The sequence below is a fragment of the Parastagonospora nodorum genome (assembly GCF_000146915.1).
Source record: "Parastagonospora nodorum SN15 chromosome Unknown scaffold_38, whole genome shotgun sequence".
Taxonomy (NCBI): Eukaryota; Fungi; Ascomycota; class Dothideomycetes; order Pleosporales; family Phaeosphaeriaceae; genus Parastagonospora; species Parastagonospora nodorum.
Genome location: NW_001884586.1, coordinates 112,096 through 129,188, shown reverse-complemented (window position 1 = coordinate 129,188; position 17,093 = coordinate 112,096). Strand labels below are relative to the sequence as shown.

At 51.9% G+C, this 17,093-nt stretch overlaps 9 protein-coding genes across 9 annotated transcripts; 5 read left to right on the top strand and 4 right to left on the bottom strand.

Moving 5' to 3' along the window:
- Window positions 1-814: 814 nt before the first annotated feature.
- SNOG_15466 (hypothetical protein) lies at window positions 815-1,270 on the bottom strand (the record flags this gene model as incomplete). The annotated part of the gene is made up of 1 exon (XM_001805561.1): window positions 815-1,270. The coding sequence occupies one exon, from the start codon at window positions 1,268-1,270 to the stop codon at window positions 815-817; it is 456 nt and encodes a 151-aa protein (XP_001805613.1).
- A 2,269-nt stretch (window positions 1,271-3,539) lies between these two features.
- SNOG_15465 (hypothetical protein) lies at window positions 3,540-4,280 on the bottom strand (the record flags this gene model as incomplete). The annotated part of the gene is made up of 2 exons (XM_001805560.1): window positions 3,540-4,101; window positions 4,234-4,280. The coding sequence occupies 2 exons, from the start codon at window positions 4,278-4,280 to the stop codon at window positions 3,540-3,542; spliced, it is 609 nt and encodes a 202-aa protein (XP_001805612.1).
- A 502-nt stretch (window positions 4,281-4,782) lies between these two features.
- Window positions 4,783-6,693, top strand: SNOG_15464 (hypothetical protein; the record flags this gene model as incomplete). The annotated part of the gene is made up of 2 exons (XM_001805559.1): window positions 4,783-5,832; window positions 6,007-6,693. The coding sequence occupies 2 exons, from the start codon at window positions 4,783-4,785 to the stop codon at window positions 6,691-6,693; spliced, it is 1,737 nt and encodes a 578-aa protein (XP_001805611.1).
- Window positions 6,694-6,807: 114 nt separating this feature from the next.
- SNOG_15463 (hypothetical protein) lies at window positions 6,808-7,054 on the top strand (the record flags this gene model as incomplete). The annotated part of the gene is made up of 2 exons (XM_001805558.1): window positions 6,808-6,955; window positions 6,978-7,054. The coding sequence occupies 2 exons, from the start codon at window positions 6,808-6,810 to the stop codon at window positions 7,052-7,054; spliced, it is 225 nt and encodes a 74-aa protein (XP_001805610.1).
- Window positions 7,055-7,139: 85 nt separating this feature from the next.
- Window positions 7,140-7,586, bottom strand: SNOG_15462 (hypothetical protein; the record flags this gene model as incomplete). Its single annotated transcript, XM_001805557.1, has 1 exon — window positions 7,140-7,586. One exon carries the CDS (start codon window positions 7,584-7,586, stop codon window positions 7,140-7,142), a length of 447 nt encoding a protein of 148 aa, XP_001805609.1.
- Window positions 7,587-8,162: 576 nt separating this feature from the next.
- SNOG_15461 (hypothetical protein) lies at window positions 8,163-10,100 on the top strand (the record flags this gene model as incomplete). Its single annotated transcript, XM_001805556.1, has 3 exons — window positions 8,163-9,227; window positions 9,278-9,665; window positions 9,877-10,100. 3 exons carry the CDS (start codon window positions 8,163-8,165, stop codon window positions 10,098-10,100), a joined length of 1,677 nt encoding a protein of 558 aa, XP_001805608.1.
- A 124-nt stretch (window positions 10,101-10,224) lies between these two features.
- Window positions 10,225-10,876, top strand: SNOG_15460 (hypothetical protein; the record flags this gene model as incomplete). Its single annotated transcript, XM_001805555.1, has 2 exons — window positions 10,225-10,511; window positions 10,564-10,876. The coding sequence occupies 2 exons, from the start codon at window positions 10,225-10,227 to the stop codon at window positions 10,874-10,876; spliced, it is 600 nt and encodes a 199-aa protein (XP_001805607.1).
- Window positions 10,877-11,039: 163 nt separating this feature from the next.
- SNOG_15459 (hypothetical protein) lies at window positions 11,040-11,639 on the bottom strand (the record flags this gene model as incomplete). The annotated part of the gene is made up of 1 exon (XM_001805554.1): window positions 11,040-11,639. The coding sequence occupies one exon, from the start codon at window positions 11,637-11,639 to the stop codon at window positions 11,040-11,042; it is 600 nt and encodes a 199-aa protein (XP_001805606.1).
- A 2,939-nt stretch (window positions 11,640-14,578) lies between these two features.
- SNOG_15458 (hypothetical protein) lies at window positions 14,579-16,765 on the top strand (the record flags this gene model as incomplete). Its single annotated transcript, XM_001805553.1, has 5 exons — window positions 14,579-14,626; window positions 14,795-15,210; window positions 15,258-15,476; window positions 15,525-15,787; window positions 15,840-16,765. The coding sequence occupies 5 exons, from the start codon at window positions 14,579-14,581 to the stop codon at window positions 16,763-16,765; spliced, it is 1,872 nt and encodes a 623-aa protein (XP_001805605.1).
- Window positions 16,766-17,093: the final 328 nt, after the last annotated feature.

The window sequence follows — 17,093 nt, the reverse complement described above, 5'->3', positions numbered from 1 at the left end:
TGTCAACGATGGCCTAGAGACCGAGTGGATTGCGCGTCCATATTTCCGCCGCCCACACAGCCTCGTTGAGTGGGCTTTTGTGAACGAGTCCAAGATGTCTGCGCGCGCGACCAATTTGCTGTGACGAGCGATGGAGGAAGTGTCGGAAACGCCAAATTGGCACCAATCTTCGGCCCGCATGGGTGTCAGGCCCATCGCAGTCGTCTCCAGATTCTGAATCGTGTCACTGACGACATCGTTATCCAGATACATAACTCTTTGTCGTGACTGGGGCCATCGCGCATGAACTTGTCTTGGTGTTTGGCGCACTGTTGGTCGCCATTCGCCGCTGGCGTGTTGTTGACCTGCTGGCTTGTCTTGGTGCTCGCATTCCGGCAGTGCAGATCCACCGAGCGGTGACCCCAACTTAGATCGCGAAGGTTGCCAGGAGTGCCAGGATATGCATGGGGTGCAAAGTGACACGGTTTGAGACTCAAGGTTTGACAGGTGTCGCGGTGAGGCTTTGAAACTGGCAGCCGGCGCTGTTGTCATGCGCGACCGATTGGCTTCTGCGACGGACTTGCCTCGCCAATCTGAGCCACATCGCCCCCTCCCCATCCATGGGTGCAACCAACAATTGCGCCTCCACGTGATCTAGCATTATGCGTTTTCTCTGGGAGTGAGAGGTAGATTACACGCTATATACTGTATACATCTTCTATCAAACATTCACTGCCATTGTGGCGCAGCAACATTACCAAGTCCGCTTGATCAACTTAACTTCGCAGCGCTGACGACGAGCTTGCGACTCCACCTCCATCGCGTGACTACCTACCTACAGATGCGCAATACGCGGCAACGGCTTATTCCTCCAATCGTCCCACGCACCGTTCTTCTTCGGCTCAGAATGCATCAGTCTGGTCTTGGGCATCATGAGGTCCTGCGGCATGTTGCTGACCATCGCTGCGGCTGCCTCTACGATGCTGGATCGTTGTGCTCCGGCACTCACATCAGGGTGCGTTGAAGCGCCTGCAGAGCGTGAGCGACGGAAGGGCAGCTCTTTCATAACCCTCGCTCTGAGATCGAAGTTGCGCTCGAGTTGTTGTCGTGGTGTTGTTTCGTCGCTGTCAGGGCTGCTGTCGGGGCTGAAGCGGCTCACGAACTCGGCGGAGGATGAGCGTACGACCTTGTTCAGTTTGATGCTTGCTGATGCCACGTCTGGCGCATTCTGCTCTGAGCTTCGCTCTTCGATCTTGTTTGGCAGCTGTGACTTCCATCGTAGAGCTGGCATGTCCTTTTGAGGCGGCGGCGGCTCCTGGGCCCCGGGTGCAACATCTGGCGCGCTCGAAGTCCGCTTGTGGTTTTTGCCACGTGCCTTGGGCCGCAGAGGGCTAGGTATGAGGGCGTCTTCGGCGAGTGCAGACGCTGCCAGGCAGTCAGCCCTCAAGGATTCACTTGGCGAGCTCGAACCGTCATTATGTGTGACGGTACTCAGTCTATGCGGTTTGGACAGTGATACCGAGGATTGCGAAAAGCGGCTTCGATGCGAAAGGACTGCGCTGGGTAGATGCGGGTGTGACTGTGACGCATAGAGCTTTGGAGGGCCCGTCGGATAAAGCGCACGCAACGTAGATGCAGAGTATTGGGGTGCAACAGAAAGGGGTATGAAAATGGAATTCTTGGGGTTCCCAGAGAGACGCGGCGGTCGCGTCAAGATCCTTTGCGATGAAGAAGGAGGGTAAAGTGGCCTAAGAGAATCGAGCGAAGTTGAACGCAATGGTAGCCTGAATTGTGGTGGTATTGGCGGTGGGGCAAACTCGGATGTGAAGATTCCCAAGCCTACCGAGCGTTGTGGTGAAGGGCAATGTATTGTTGGCGGACCCGGGCTATGACTGAGATCTATAGTTTCGATGTCTGAATTGGAGCGACTTCTACTGAGCATGGTAGGACGCCTTCCGTTTGGCTGCTTCTCTAATGTGCGGGCACTGGGTCGCACAGGAGATGGGCCTCGCGACGCGCTTGGTGTGGTGAACGGATTGGTTGGTCTCTCGTAGCCGTGCTTGAACAAATGCGCCTCGAACGGTCGCCTGACTACTGCAAGGACACCGAAGAGGATACACGATGCAACCCTGATCTATCGTTAGTGGTGTCTTTAGTCCGAGGGTTGCTGTCCTACAAAGATACTACAGCCAGGGCAATACCGAGGCGTGCGACCTGACAGACGGTTCCCATCTCCCATGCCTGCAGATCAGGCGCGACTGGCAGACATACAGGCCGACGTGCCACAATAATCATATTCCATCCCGAAGTCAGGAGCCACAGGACGCATAGAGTAACGGCAATGCGCGTTGCAATGTATGAGGTCTGCTTGATTGCAGTCCGGTGTTTCCGCAGGTCTGTCCATGTTCTCGACTTGAAAGAGATGATGGTATGAAGGTACGTGTACGATATCGTAACAAATGCCTGTAGTTGTAAGCTATGGTTCCAAGTCTTGGAATTTGGAGAAGCTGACCGAAAGTAGCGTTAATACTTCTGAAGGGATGCTGGTTTTATCATCCGGGGTCGCTGCGATTTGGTAGATTGATGTAAAGACACAGATCAAGGAGCTCCAGTGTAATATGTTCAATAAAATTGTGATGGTAATTAGGGTGATCTTCCGCCGCGGGACTCTGGTGTAGGGTTTGCCTGAGACTTCTCGCTTCTCATCTATAATGGGTAACTGTCCGGCTCGACCGCGACGGGAATCCGAGACAGCCATTCGAGTCGTCGTGTTAGTTGGCTCGTCGCTGCTAGTGACCATGGGTGAAACAAGCTGTGCAATTATATGGTGCAAAATGTGCCGCTGAGTTCTGTACATACATTGGCAGAATGTGCCAACATTGATCGAGGCGATGCTTGAGCCAGTCAATGAATCAACACAAGCAACAAAATCAATGGGCGAGCAAAGTCGGGCGCGGTTGATATGGTGATGGCAATGTTCGTGTGTCTCGGGGCGATGATGGCCGTTCAGCACTTGAACGACCCAGCTTGTACTAGAAGCATTCCTATAGCTAGACATTACAGCCTTGACTCCATATAGCCCTCAAGAATCTTGTACAACGACGGAAAGCGAGGAATGCAGTTGGTTGGGCGACTTCCACCCAGTTTTTTGATAAACCCATGATGTAGGATACCAAACATCACGATACTCGTGTGATGACTTTGAGCTGCAGTCAAGTGTCCTATGTACACGTGAAGCGCGAACAGCTTCAGCTATCGTTGTGTGTCGTCAGCTCGGAAGTCCTGCGATGCGTGTTCGTATGGTCAGGTATCATGCAAGGGCGGACCTGTACAGAGCAACACACTTGCCGAGCGACCAGCAGTAGCGATCCTGGTTGGCGGATTGCATGGCAATTGATTCGACAGTGCGGCTCGCCGGTCCACGACTGCCATTTTCTATACGGCTCTTGTGGAGCTATCGTTGATCTGGCTCAGAGGATGAGCAGTAAGACCAAGAGCAGGATCAAAACAAAGATTAGTACTGCAATGCAGCAACTGGACCATGAATCTGCGCGGTTGGGTCAGCAAAGTCCGATTTGCCAAGTCGGAATAGCTGTACCTTCGTTCTGCTTGATCACCCAGCCAACCTTCTTCATGCCAGTCTGCAGCTTGCCTCCCACTCTGTCTGCCACTGTGTCAACATCGTCGAGCATTTCGACCTGCTCTTCAAGCTCGCGGCCCATGTCGTTGGCCTGTTGACGGAGGTTCCCGACGGTCTGGAAGACGCCATCCAGGGCTTCGTCCTGCTGGTGCATCATCTCGAGCTGCTGCTCCTGCTCGTAAGCCGCATAGGCATCGTCTTCCTCGAACGAGTCTGGATCAGGCAGAGCATCGCCATTGGCAGCAGTCTTGCCCTTGTTCTTCGCATCCTCAATTGTGTGCTGCAGCTCGTCGCGCATGTTCTCGATCTCGCCCCCTACGTCTTTGACCAATCGCCTCCGACGCTCGACCTCATCAATCTCAAGCCCGAAGCGGTACGGGTCGTGTTCGACGGCTTTGACGCTCTCTATCAGGTCTTCGAGGTCTTGGCTCAGGTCCTGGAGCGTCTGTTCGAGCTCGCCTCGGGCCTCGCGGAGCTCGGGGCTGTTGGCAGAAGACGCCGATGACCGTATTCGCAGGTATGATTTGAACAGTGGCCGTGCATTATTCAGGGCAGAAAGGACGTCGCTGTTGTAGTGTCAGCGAGGGTGCCTGGTAGAGGAATAGATGACGTACGCCTGCACCTGCAGAAAGGGGTCCTCGTCGTTCTGTGAGGACATCATGTTGTATTACGCGACTCGGATTGCGTATGTTGTCTCCAGAGTAGTGAAGGTGTGGGAAGGTGGTGACAGCTCCCGTCGAGACATGTGCGTGCTGGAGATGGTGTCCTAAAGCCGGCGGAACCCCAGAACCACACGCGCGGGTTGAGCTAGCGCACGGACCCACACACCTTCCAGAAATTCCATCTGGCGGAGCAGTGGACCACCACGGACGCGAACATGATGGCACGACAACACCAACACCAGGTTCGAAAAATAGCCCAGCCAGTCTCTCGATTGGGAATTGACCCCCAGCATGGGCCCTGACACTCCGCTGCCGCTGCCCCCCGACTTCAGCAACACAGAAGACTATGTGGAGTCATTATTGCAATTCAGTACTTCGTCATGGCTGTTACAGACCCTATGTGGTGGCGTCCACATCTTAGATTTCTATACTAGGTCACCTGACCTTTACTCTGCAATTCTGCCGTTGTCTTGGAGAGACTGGTTCAGGCGCCGGGACATCATGGACATCATGGACCTGCTAATGCGGGAAGATCTTGCCCAGTTTGATGAGAACGGCAAAGCCTGGCGAGATGGACCTGCACCGCCAGAGGACTTGTTGAACTACATCAAAGAAGTTCGAAAGCATCTGCTGGCCCGAGATTTCCCACCTCCAGGATCTGGTCTGGAACCTCAAAAGGCTGCAATACCGCGACACATTGCCCTAGGCATGAAAGTCAAAAAGGTCCACGAAGTAGATAACTTCGCACGCTATGTTGATAGACTTACCTCGGACATCGCATCGTCTAACAAGAAGCCCATCACGCACCTGGTAGACTTTGGCTCTGGACAAAATTACCTTGGTCGTGCACTTGCTGCTCCGCCCTACTCCAAGCATATTGTGGCCGTCGAGAGCAAACAGCATAATATTGAAGGCGCTAAGAATATGGATATTTTAGCTAAGCTTGTACCGAAGCCATTGGTGATGAGGAACAAAAAACAGTATCGTGCCTTGACAGGCAAAGGAAAGAAAGCTAAGAAGGATGAGATAAACGGGAAGCCTGCATCTGGCACCGCAGAGGCTCGTGAACGAACGGAAGAACCACAGTCGCAACTTGATCGCGAGAATGAAAACAATTTTATGCCGAGCCAGCCTGTGCGCGAGGCTGAGTGCATTGATGGGGAATGTAGACTTACGATTCAATCCCAAGACACTGCCGCACAGCACACGAATACGAACGGGAATGAGACTTCACAGCCACAAGCTCAGACGACCACTACGACAAACTTACAGATCTACACCGAGGGCCATGGCAGCGTTCAGTATGTTGAGCACATCATCAAAGATGGTGACTTGACACCTGTCATCGACCAGGTCCTCGACAGCTCCGGTGTGAAGAATGATGCTGCTGGTTCCAACTCTGACGTAGTGACTGAAATGCCGAACCTCGAAATTGTGCCCAAGCCTAAGGACGTCAACGCCATGGTCATCTCCCTGCACTCATGCGGCAATCTCGTACATCACGGACTACGATCTATGCTCCTCGACCCTCACATCGCCGCCGTCGCAATGGTAGGCTGCTGCTACAATCTCGTTACAGAACGTCTTGGCCCGCCCACCTACAAGCTTCCTACATTACGACCGAATCATCCTCGACTAATCTCTACCTCGAATGCATTCGACCCCCACGGCTTCCCAATGTCCGAAAAGTTAGCAAACTACCCGCTCCCACACCAATCTCTAAAGTCCCTCAACGGCGATGCATACAGCAGTACAAGCGATGAAGAACCCCCCAAAGGCGTCCGCCTCAACATCACGGCCCGCATGATGGCCGTCCAAGCCCCCTTCAACTGGGGCGCGGCCGACAGCGACCTCTTCTTCACCCGCCACTTCTACCGCGCGCTCCTGCAACGCATCTTCCTCGACCGAGGTGTCGTCTCCGCGCCCGTCGACGCCGCAAACTTCAACTCCGACGTCTCAGCAAATGGCCACACTTCTCACGTCAACTGGACGCCGCCCTACGGCCGCGGCCCCGGTCTTTCCTCCGACGGCACTTCCACGCCCCTCACCATTGGCACACTGCGCAAATTCGCATATGGAGACTTTGTATCCTACGTCCGCGCCGCTATCGGGAAACTCATCAGCCCAAACAGTTTCTGCGAGATCGATCCGAACTTCATCAAGGAGAAAATGGACGGCCTGACGGATGAAGATATCATGGATTACGAGACCAGATACGCGGAGAAGAAGAAGGAGTTGAGCGTCATGTGGAGTTTGATGGCGTTTAGTGCGGGCGTGGTGGAGGCGGTGATTGTGACGGATCGGTGGTTGTGGTTGGGGGAACAAGATGAGGTTGAGCAGGCGTGGGTGGAGCCAGTATTCGAATACAAGCATAGCCCGCGGAATTTGGTGGTTGTTGGTATTAAGAAGTGAGGGGACGTCGAGCCGGAGGAAATTGCTTGTGTAGGTGAGGAAGCGTGGATGGCTTTTACTCCTTTGGCATCAGAGCCGTGTTGGTCTGGGCATGTACTGCGCAACGTAAATAGAATGGGTCGTATATTGTTGAGTCGATCGAACGGAACCGGGTATCTTCACACCCTCTGCTCGAACTTCCGCTACTATCACAGCCCATCCATCATCTTGAATATCAGCTCGAACATATCAAAAGACTCATCAGCAACAGAATACGAATGTTGTCAGTACTTGCATTCTCCTAGCTGGTATCACTATCGTTGGCGAACTCGTCTCTCAACCCCCAACCGCCTTCCCCGAGCCTGTGCCGTTGCCTGAGTAAACAGCCTGGGACTGTCACTTGCTCGAGTAGAGAATAGAAATACAAGCGCAGTGAGTAGACATGACGCATACATCACAAGCTTCAATTAAGGTCTGTACGAAGATTCACTCTGAGAATACTGGTCGGTCTCGTCACCCTTATCCAATTCGCATCTGTCCAACTCGTTCCTCAGCTCCACCATCGCCTTCCCCAGCTTCTCCATCTCTTCACACAAAGTCTGCAGGCGCTTCCGTCTGCTCTGCATTTCTGCGGCGCTTTCTGCAGAGTCCGCCCATGCTTCCAGTCGCTCTTCGTTAATGAGGTTGGCGTTGAGCTTGATGGTTTCTAGAACTGTTTCCATTACGACGCCATGCTTTCGCAACATTATCGCCAGTTGGCCTTTTACTTCCGGGTCCGATATCGATCTGTATGCGGCATGTGCTTTTTGTACCACGGGGATACTGGCTAGGACGGCGGATGCTTGGGTGGTTAGTTCGGTGAGGACGGTGGAGATGTCGTCGGTTGGGGAGAATGAGGTGGGAATAGTGTTCATTGTTGTGCTTTGATGATTGGGTAATTCGGTTTATGGATCTTATATGTAAATTGTGGGTGCTGTAGTATGGTTTTGTGCGGAGAATAATTGAAATGTTGATGTGGTTAATTGGCTGCGATTGTGTGAATAGGGCGACATTTTACATGGGAATTTCTGAGGTGATTGGGCACTTCATATATTTGACAGCAGAATCGATGTTTAGAAGAGTCGGGTGAAGTTCACGGCCCCAAATTCTTCAAGGCGTTGGAAACAGGATGGCTGTCATGTTGTTGAGGAAGCGAAATAGCGAGGCCAGAGTTGCGAACGCGTCGGCCGCAAAAGTACCACAAGAACGCTACACGAACATATTTGTCGATGATAAAATGTAGCAACCCGCAGCGGACTATTCCAGCATCCTCTCCTAGTTTTGTAGTGAATCCAAAATTGAGGTTAAAATGCTAAAGTTTTGCTGCTGCCTACGAGCGCGTGACGTGTTGCTTCGGCTTGCAGGTGGCGGGTCGCCAGCAATGGACCTAGCGCGTTCTTCCAAACAACTCCCCTGAACTGCCATTCTCTTCACCTCCACTTTACGATACTATGGCTTTGAATGCGCTGCCTGCGGAACTCACTCTTTACATTGCTGGGTACCTGGATCCAGATACAACCTTGGACTTTGCGCTTACGTGCAAGCGGCATACGACCCTGTGTAAATCCCTCCTCCAAGAGCACAGGAGGTTGCTCTCGGAATGGCAGACCATCGACACTAAGAAAGCGCAGACGTTGACCTGGCAAGTTTTGCTAGAAATTCTTGACGATCCGTCCAGAGGATGGTACGTCAGAGAATTGAGCTTGCCGGGTACTCGTCAACAAGATTGGAGTCGTCCTCAGCCCCACAACTGGACTCATCTTCAGTCAGGTATCAGGGTTGATTTCCCGGCGCCATGTGCTGAAGAGAAGAAAATAATGAAGAAGGCTGCGCGGAAATTGGGAGACTTGTATCCAGTCCTTCAATCTGGACACGTTCTTGCGAGGGATCCGTCCCCACCGCTCCTACAACGTCCCAATGATATCGTGGGTACCATCGAGGATCGCATCGACCAAAGCAACGATGATGGTGTCATCGCGATATTGCTACATTATTTGCCAAACCTCAAGACGATTAGGTTCACAGAACACGATGATAGTGACTGCTTCGAACTCATGGTACATCGGATTGCTGGCGCATACCAAGAACCGTGCAAGGCCGCGAGACTTCCTTTACGACACCTTACCACTGCTGCTATTTCCTACGGGAGATCTGATGAATGTACTACTCCTCTTTGGGCATCCGCCTTTCTTAGCATACCGTCTCTGAGGACTTTTGCGGTTTACGAAATGGGCGGAGGTTACGCAAAGACAAGGAATGGATACCTTCGACCTGTGGCTCTGTCTATTTCCAATGTCACCGAACTTTACTTCAAAAACTGTCTGTTTGACTACGAAGCTTTGGACACGCTTCTTGCTGGCGTCAAGCATCTCAAGAAGTTCACCCTTGACGGCAGAGACCTGGACACATTGCAATCATACGACGAAAATAAAAGATTGATACCGGCACTTGTAGCACGCGTAGGCCAATCGTTGGAGGAGCTTGTCCTAGATTTTCCAACAGCTGAAGAGGAGGATGTAAGGCCAGCATCCTAGCGCAGATCTGATTGAGCTGACACATCATCTAGGAGTCTTCTGAACAGACCCTGCCAGTTTCTTTCCGAGACTTCCGAAACCTGCGAATGCTGAACTGTGGATGGGCAATGGTTCGACCGATTCCCGATGATGAACCAGAGGATGACGAACCGTTGGAGCAAGGTTTTCACAGAAAAGAAGACCACCAAGATCTAGACACAGACTTTGATGTCCGCACTCTTCTTCCACAGTCGCTAGAAAGACTTTATCTGAATGGGTATTTCGGCAGCAATGATGGCGACTATGAGTGGCGAGCAATTGAGAGAGTCTTCGCCAATACGAGTACGGCTACGCCGCGGCTGACTATGGAGAATACTTGCATCCAGCACATATGGAACTCCGAGGCGAGAGCGCAGATTGGAACTGCAGAACCTCCTCCTGGTAGGTACTTTCATCCGTTCTTGTTGTCCCTGTTTGACGGACATGCCTGGGGTTACGACTGAGAAGTTACACCAACAGCCGCAATAACCCATACCATCTTTGCAGATCGGTTATCGCATAGTCAAAGCTGCTATAATTCAAGACCTCTTTAGCACCTCATATCGTGATGGCAAGCCTTCGAGTGTAATCTGGCTGGCATAAATAACTATAGGTGAACATGAACAAAAATTTGTCGCTACCTGCGCCATGTTTGTTGTGACTACCTTCGATGCTGATCGCATGTTACCAAAGCTCATATGGTCGAATTGGCGTCGGGCTGAAGTTGTGCAATGCGGGGTATTCTCGTATACCAGTTCAGCTCCTGCTCCTTCGGGAACCTCATGCGAAGAACCTGGTGGCTTTGCATTCCACGCAAGTCATCTGTACTCCATGTAAGTACACATGTACGACAAACTCTCACCGCCGAATTATCTAAACGAATGCAGGCTGTGAGAAAAGAAACGCATATAGATTAACGGCGCTGCATTTGACATTGTGATTAATCGCACAAGATTCAGACATGATCTTCAAAGCTCTAGCTCTTCTTTTCCTTGTTTCCTCGGGTCTTTCTGCTCCCACATCGGACGCAAGTACAAACGATTGCCATCCGACGAAAGAGCTGAAGACAGCCAAGTACGACGATCTCCGATTCAATGATGGAGGCTTTAATCTGATTCCACCGCACTACTACGGCTTGAGCTATATTGCATTCCAAGTCGATCAATATGATGGCTGGTTCCCTCCAACCTCCGGGAATCAGACAGCCGTCGCGTACGGTGGCAGTGGAAATTTCTCAGTACCGGATTCGTACGGTTTCAAATTCCTCTATCTACCTGCTTATTGCTGATTCTACTGCTAGACCACCGAAGCAGACGTTCGATCTAGAGTCTTTCTCATATGCTTGTATTGGCGGGATACCCCAGCCTGAATGCGCTATCAGTGTTTGGGGCTGGAAGCCTGACGGACGCAAGCTGTTCCGCCCCATCACTTTCCCGAGACTGGACCCTGGGCATTATCCGAATGAGTTTGTCATGAATGCAACAACCTTTGGGAAGGATTGGCAAGGTCTCAAGAGTGTGGGGTTTAGCATTGCGAGGAAGGATAATGGCGGTGACATGTATGCTGGACTTTGGTTGGATGACGTGAAGTACACGATCACGACTGGGTGCTAGAGGTCATCGTTCCTAAGCATGCCTCTATTGAAATAGCAGCCCGAATACCCATAATGAGACGTGGAATGACAATCAGACTTTCATATGAGTATGTACCACTCCAGCCCATGCACTCAACTCCTCTTTCCATACAAATTCAGTCCACGAACCCCTACCTGCCGACTCATATACCAATAACAGGCCATCTCCCAGCGTACTCAGGCTCGTTCAGACTCTCGGTTAGCCAAAGCCTCTCATTTGGACCCCGCACCAGCTCCACAACTCTGGACACAAGTGTATCAGGACAGCTCGCGTACTCTCGTCTAAACAGCACAACACTCATCTCTTCGGGTTGCGCCCTGAGAAATGCGCCCTCCATAGCTAACCTCAGATACATCTTCATCAGGTGGGAAGCTTCCTTCTTTTCCACACGCTCTCCCGGCCGAGGTGGCGGGACGCGATAGTACGGGATGGGCGCGTCCGTGTGCTGCACATCAAACGCCTTGACATGCAGGACGACGCGTTTGACACCGAGATCGAATGCGCCCTGTGATACAAAGTCGTGCAATCTGACCTTCTCCTCGCGAAACTCGATGTTATGGGTTCGGCCGCTGCTGTAGTACGGCACTTCGATCAGAAGCTGCTTGGATTTGAACGCCAGTCCGGGAAACGGGATGTTGAAGGGTTTGTCGAAGGGCCAGCGAGCGTCTAGGAGAGCGCGAATCTTTTGGATGTAGTTGCGCATGTCGTCGTATAGTTCGTATTTGATGGTGCGGCATGACATTACAAGACCGCAGAGGTGGGTGTGTTCGGTGTCGAGGGGAATGAGGTAACTGTAGATTTGTAGGCGAAGTTCGACAGGTAGAGTCAACAGACTGTTGGCGTGGGGCTCTTCGTCAGCCTATTTTCGGCGATGAGTGTCAGCGTGATGTTGATTCAGCACGATGGAGGGGCAATTACCATGATGTCTTTGGTAACGTGCAAGGCGCGAGTGAAAAATTTGGGGACTGCACAGTTCCGCAACAGTTGACGCAAACACGAGAGTTCTGAGACGAGTATGGGGTGTTGCAACGAGGTACTGAGTTGTGTGGGTGGGGTACTTTGGGGTTGTTGTTTGATTGTCGCGCTAGCGCTAGCGCTAGCCGAGTCGAAGTGAATGTGAGGCTTATGTGAATGCATGTGATCACGATCGCCACAGGCACCGCAACAGACTCATCGCCTGCTTAGATTCGAGACCTACTCAGTAGCTCTTCATCCTGCTAGACGGCACCCTGAGTAATTTCTAAGACTTATAAGAACGTTCTAAACTGTAAAGCGATCCTTGAATACCTCCAGCTCTAGCTATTGCTACACTTTTACCAGTCCAAGTAGCGTAGAGCTTCTGCCATTCTAACGCCTGAGATACTTCCTCCCTCTAGGCAATGAGACTTTCCGGCGTATTGATGTGCTACCATAAAGTGACCAACCCATTTGTCGCTCTCAAAGTGCAATACATTTGTCTGGAGCCTGCTTAGGCAAGAAGTTTAGTTTTTGAATTAAAGAGCATATCTAAACTGAGTTTACAATTAGGTAAGTGGGAGCTGAGAGTGAGAAATATAGGTATTGCGCCTTGGTTGAGAAACGCGCTCCACCTTCACCTCCACCAGACACTAGTCCCCAACGCGTGGCCGAAGTCGCCCCGTTGCAGACAGGCAACGTTCGCCCTTACGGCTCGAGTTCCACATTAGTCAGAGCTTCCTACGCGCCCTCCCGAGATTGGTCGCTGTGATCGTTGTTAATGCTGTACGTCATGTGTCTGCCGTTTGCGCGTCTACTTCGGGGCTAGCCTTGTTGTCGTCACGTATATAAGCCTCCCAGGCTGATACTTTCTGTTTCCCGACTCCCACACAACAGCTTTTTCAACTCCAACCCCACCTCCATCTCTTCTCACTTCCCCCCAACTCTACTTCTTCAACTTCTTTTCCACCTTCCAACACATCAGCTGTTCTTCCTCACCCTACAGCGCTCTTTCGCTGGTATTTTACCCTCTTTTAACCCCCACCACGACGCTCTACCTCACTCCACGGCACTCTTTTGCCAATCTTCTTTATTCTTTCAGCCCCACACGATTCGACACTCACCGGCGGATCTGTTTTTGGTAGGAACGACACAACAGCCGATGCATCCTGGACGTTTGGCTGGCTCGGGTCTTGACTTCACGTTGACCTTCGTACTTGACTGCGGAATTATCAGGACGGCCGGACCCGAGCCTGACGGCTGCTCTTCGGGGCGCGGAAAAGATGGTGAGGCAAAGGTCGCAGGAAAGGCTGCAGAATAGGGTGCATGGGTCGGTGTGCGGAAAAAAGGTTCACGAGGCTACTCCGAAGGGGTCTGCGTGCGTGTTGTGTGCAAGAGGAGGATGGGCGTCAAAATCGGACTCTGCGCCTCCCCGTGGTGATGCCTGGATACTGGTCTTCGGACTTGCCAGAGCAGAGTAACGTATCTAGCTAGCCATAGTTGTCCTGTAGTGAAATGTGACGACTGTACCGCGCTCAAGTAACGGGTGAGTTTGAAAGTGATCAACGAAGAGGAAGTCTGTATATACTCAAAGATTTCTAATAGAACTAGGTATAGTATCTTAGAGGTGTGTATAGATCCAGGCTCCCCTAAGCGTATGATGAGTGTACCTCTTGAGGCTGTTAGCTTATGTCGTGAGGTACAGAGTGGACACGGCTTTTGTCGCGGCCTGGTCGCGGTGGTGAACATATCCCTTGATGAAATTCTTTTCTCTCAGATCGCGCACTGCTTGTTCCATCACCGCCCATTCCGCAATCAATCATCTCTCCATCTTATGACGTATGAGAAAAAGCATAATACAGCTGAAAAGAAAGGATAATGAGGGTTTCCGGGTTTGACAGGATGGAAAATTAGACGATGGACGAAGAGGCTTCATCGTATCCAGACACGGCTCATGATCGTTGTAGACGGCGCATATTCGCCAAACGAAAATTGAAGACGCCAGGCTGATGCACCTTTGTCCAGGAACACAACCTCCAAAATGATGTAGTCCTCGGATCCTTAAAGTGGTCTGTAGCATTGAAAGCGCTTCAGTGTTACTCGAGGACGTTCAACATGCGGCTGAAAGACCAGCCGGCGGGGAAGACGCGGGATGACGTTCTGCCGTGCTACACCGCGCACCTGCATTCCTTCGCGCAAGCCTCAAACCCGAGCAATTGTTTGATGGAACCTAGCGAAGAGTCTATTCTACGATATTATCTGGCCGTAGCCAGAAGTACCGAAGTTGTATGAGACCGTGACCAGAGCAACACTCGTCGGCGTTCGTCAAATACGCCTAAATGACGGCGGGGTACCGGGTCAATGCGACATTTGCACAAGGGCGCAGAGAACGGCGAGGTCGACTGGGCGTGCGCCTTTCTTCTCGAAGATTACTTGAAACAGTCAGCCTTACTGTGATCTCTTCACAGTCTGACCCGAGGGACTGGAAGCCCACCAAGTATCACATCTTGGCCGCCCAATGGGCACAGAGTCATCTCCGCTACATCCCCGTGCTTCCAGAGTCCGACAAAATCGCCCTATCTGCAGCCGCTACGGTCGTTCGTCGCTTTCTCCATGACCGCCCGCTTTGTTGTTATCCGGCGTTTCCTAGACCTGGTGCGCCATGTCGCTTCCGGCTGAGTCGCAATCTGCCAAGGGAGCTGCGGCGGCCCAACTTGTCTCCAAAACATGCCAGAACTGCTTTTCGCTGAAGATCCGATGCGACCGGACGCAGCGGCAGGACATTTGTGATCGATGTGCAAGATTGGGAAAGAACTGCGTTTTCAGGCCGGCGAGAAGGAGGGATAATTCGGCGAGGCGCGACTCGTATGTTGGCTTGAACCCCGCGGCTACCCATACTGACACCATCCCAGACGGATACAGGCCCTCGAACAACAAGTACAGGACCTTCTCCGCCTCCAAAGACCCGGCCCAATCGTTCAGCAACCCCTGCCATCGGTCAACGAAGAATCTAACGCTGGTGTCTCGACGTCACCAAACAACCCACAAGATGGCGATGTCGTGGACGAGGACCTTGTGTCCATCGAGCGGGCAGAGACATTGGTCGAAGTCTACAAGACTGACATGATGCCTCACTTTCCCTTCGTCATCGTCCCACCGCATGTTACCGGCAGCGATTTGCGACACACGAAGCCCTTCCTATTCCTCGCCATTGTCTCAGTGGCATGCTTCCACGATTTGAACACACAAGATAAGCTATGCAATCGATTCAAACATATGGTCAGCGACAAGGTTTTGCTTGGCGGAGACGATTGTCTGGAATTGGAATACATTCAAGGTCTCCTGATTGTCCTGGCATGGTAAGTGGTAGTTGTGTGATGCTGTTGCACGCCCCTGACGTCTCCAGGAATCAATATCATGGCCGATCGAAGTACTACTCGCAGTATCTCCAGCTCGCCATTTCGCTGGCCGTCGACATGCGCCTCGATCGGAAGCTCCTTCAGCCGAAACCAGCGAACGCGGGCAATAAGCGGAACCCTGTCGTCGAAAAGCCGGGCATGTTGTCCGTAACGTGGGGTGCAGAGGAGCAGCGTGCAGCTGCAGGCATCTTCTACATCTCCTCCACGTGAGTGCGTCGGATTCCGTGTGGCGATCTGAGGCTTACGTTACAAAGTGTCTCCAAGCTGTTCGACAAGACCAACACATTTGCGTGCACACAGTTCATAGAAGAAGGAACCCTTGCGCTGCGAGAGCAGGCCGAGTATAGGACGGACAAGGATCTCTACCATGTCATACGTCTGCAGCGAATAATCGAGGGCATCGACAAGATCGCGACTGCGTCAGATTCGGATGCCGATGCGCAGTCAGCTTATCTGCGCGTGCGGACAGAGTTGGAAGAGTTTCGAGTATATCTTTGCTCTGACGTCAGCGACAGCCGTAAGTCAAACCACAGCTGCGAACCCAATCGAGCGACTAAGCACGTGCCCAGAACTTCTCTTCATGCAGTTCCACACCGCAAAATTGTTCCTATACCAGGTTGCATTCTTTGAGCGAAATTTGCAGCAGTCGCCTGCTCTGCATCGCAACATCATATGTGAAGGTCTCGAGGGCGCTAAGTCCTTCCTGGACCTCTACCTATGGCTCCCACCCAAGTCAGAAATGTTCTTGACCAACACTGAATGGATCCAATTAAACTTTGGCGTGACGCTGGCGGCGAAGTTCGCCATCATCAGCAAGGAACCTGGCGTTGAGCCCCATACACGTGACTTGCGACACCGTCTGAACATTGACAACGTGTTTCGTCACCTTGCACTACGAATAGGTGCATTGGTGGGTAGAGGTGGGGAAGGCAACAAGCAGAAAGACATCTTCTTCCACTACGAATCGCGAGTGCGCAAGATACAGAAATGGTACGAACGCATGATCCAAGCAACCCGCGCAAGCAGCCCAGAATCGCAAGCAAGTACTTTGCAACCCCAAGCAGGCGGCGTTCATCGGCGTCAATCTCCTTCGCAGCCACACGACTCTTACCGCGATCCGCCATCCGCAACGCCATCACAGGTCCCAGTCTCAGCAACGTACTCGCACCAGCAGCCCCAGTACATAGCGTCGGCATCATATCAGCATGACATGATGCCCATGCCACAGTACCAGCAAATGCAGCAGTATATGGAGCCACAAATACATCAGCAGCCATCAGTATCCGCAGTTGGCATGGCACCAATGAGCACTTACTCGTCCTACAGTCCTGTACCTAGTGTTGCATACCCAGATCTTATGAGTGCACCAGGGTGGGACAACATGTTTACCATACCCATGGAAAATGAAGCGATCTTCGATGTCTCACAAGGATATGGTCTGGGCATGGCGAGCCCGCCCAGCGAAGCGTCTTGGGATAGTTCTTCGGCTCAATGATACAGCCGATCACCCGCTATAAAAAAACACAGACGGGGTCCTGCCAATGAAAAGATACTCTGAAGCTATACGAGGTATCGCTAGACTTCGAATACGACGCTAATACTCTGTGTATAACATCTGGCTATTGTATTGGCTGCACCTAGTTGTTATTCATTGTAGTTGATCACACTTAGTACCCCCGTAAAAGCTGTGTGTTTAGATGAAGAATGCTTTAAAAGATGGGTCGGGCGGTCTGCGGAACCGGTGGCGAACGGTCGACTTCTCCGCTGGGTCATACCACAATCACGATGTGCGATGTATCAGTCTCAGACACGACCCAATCGCA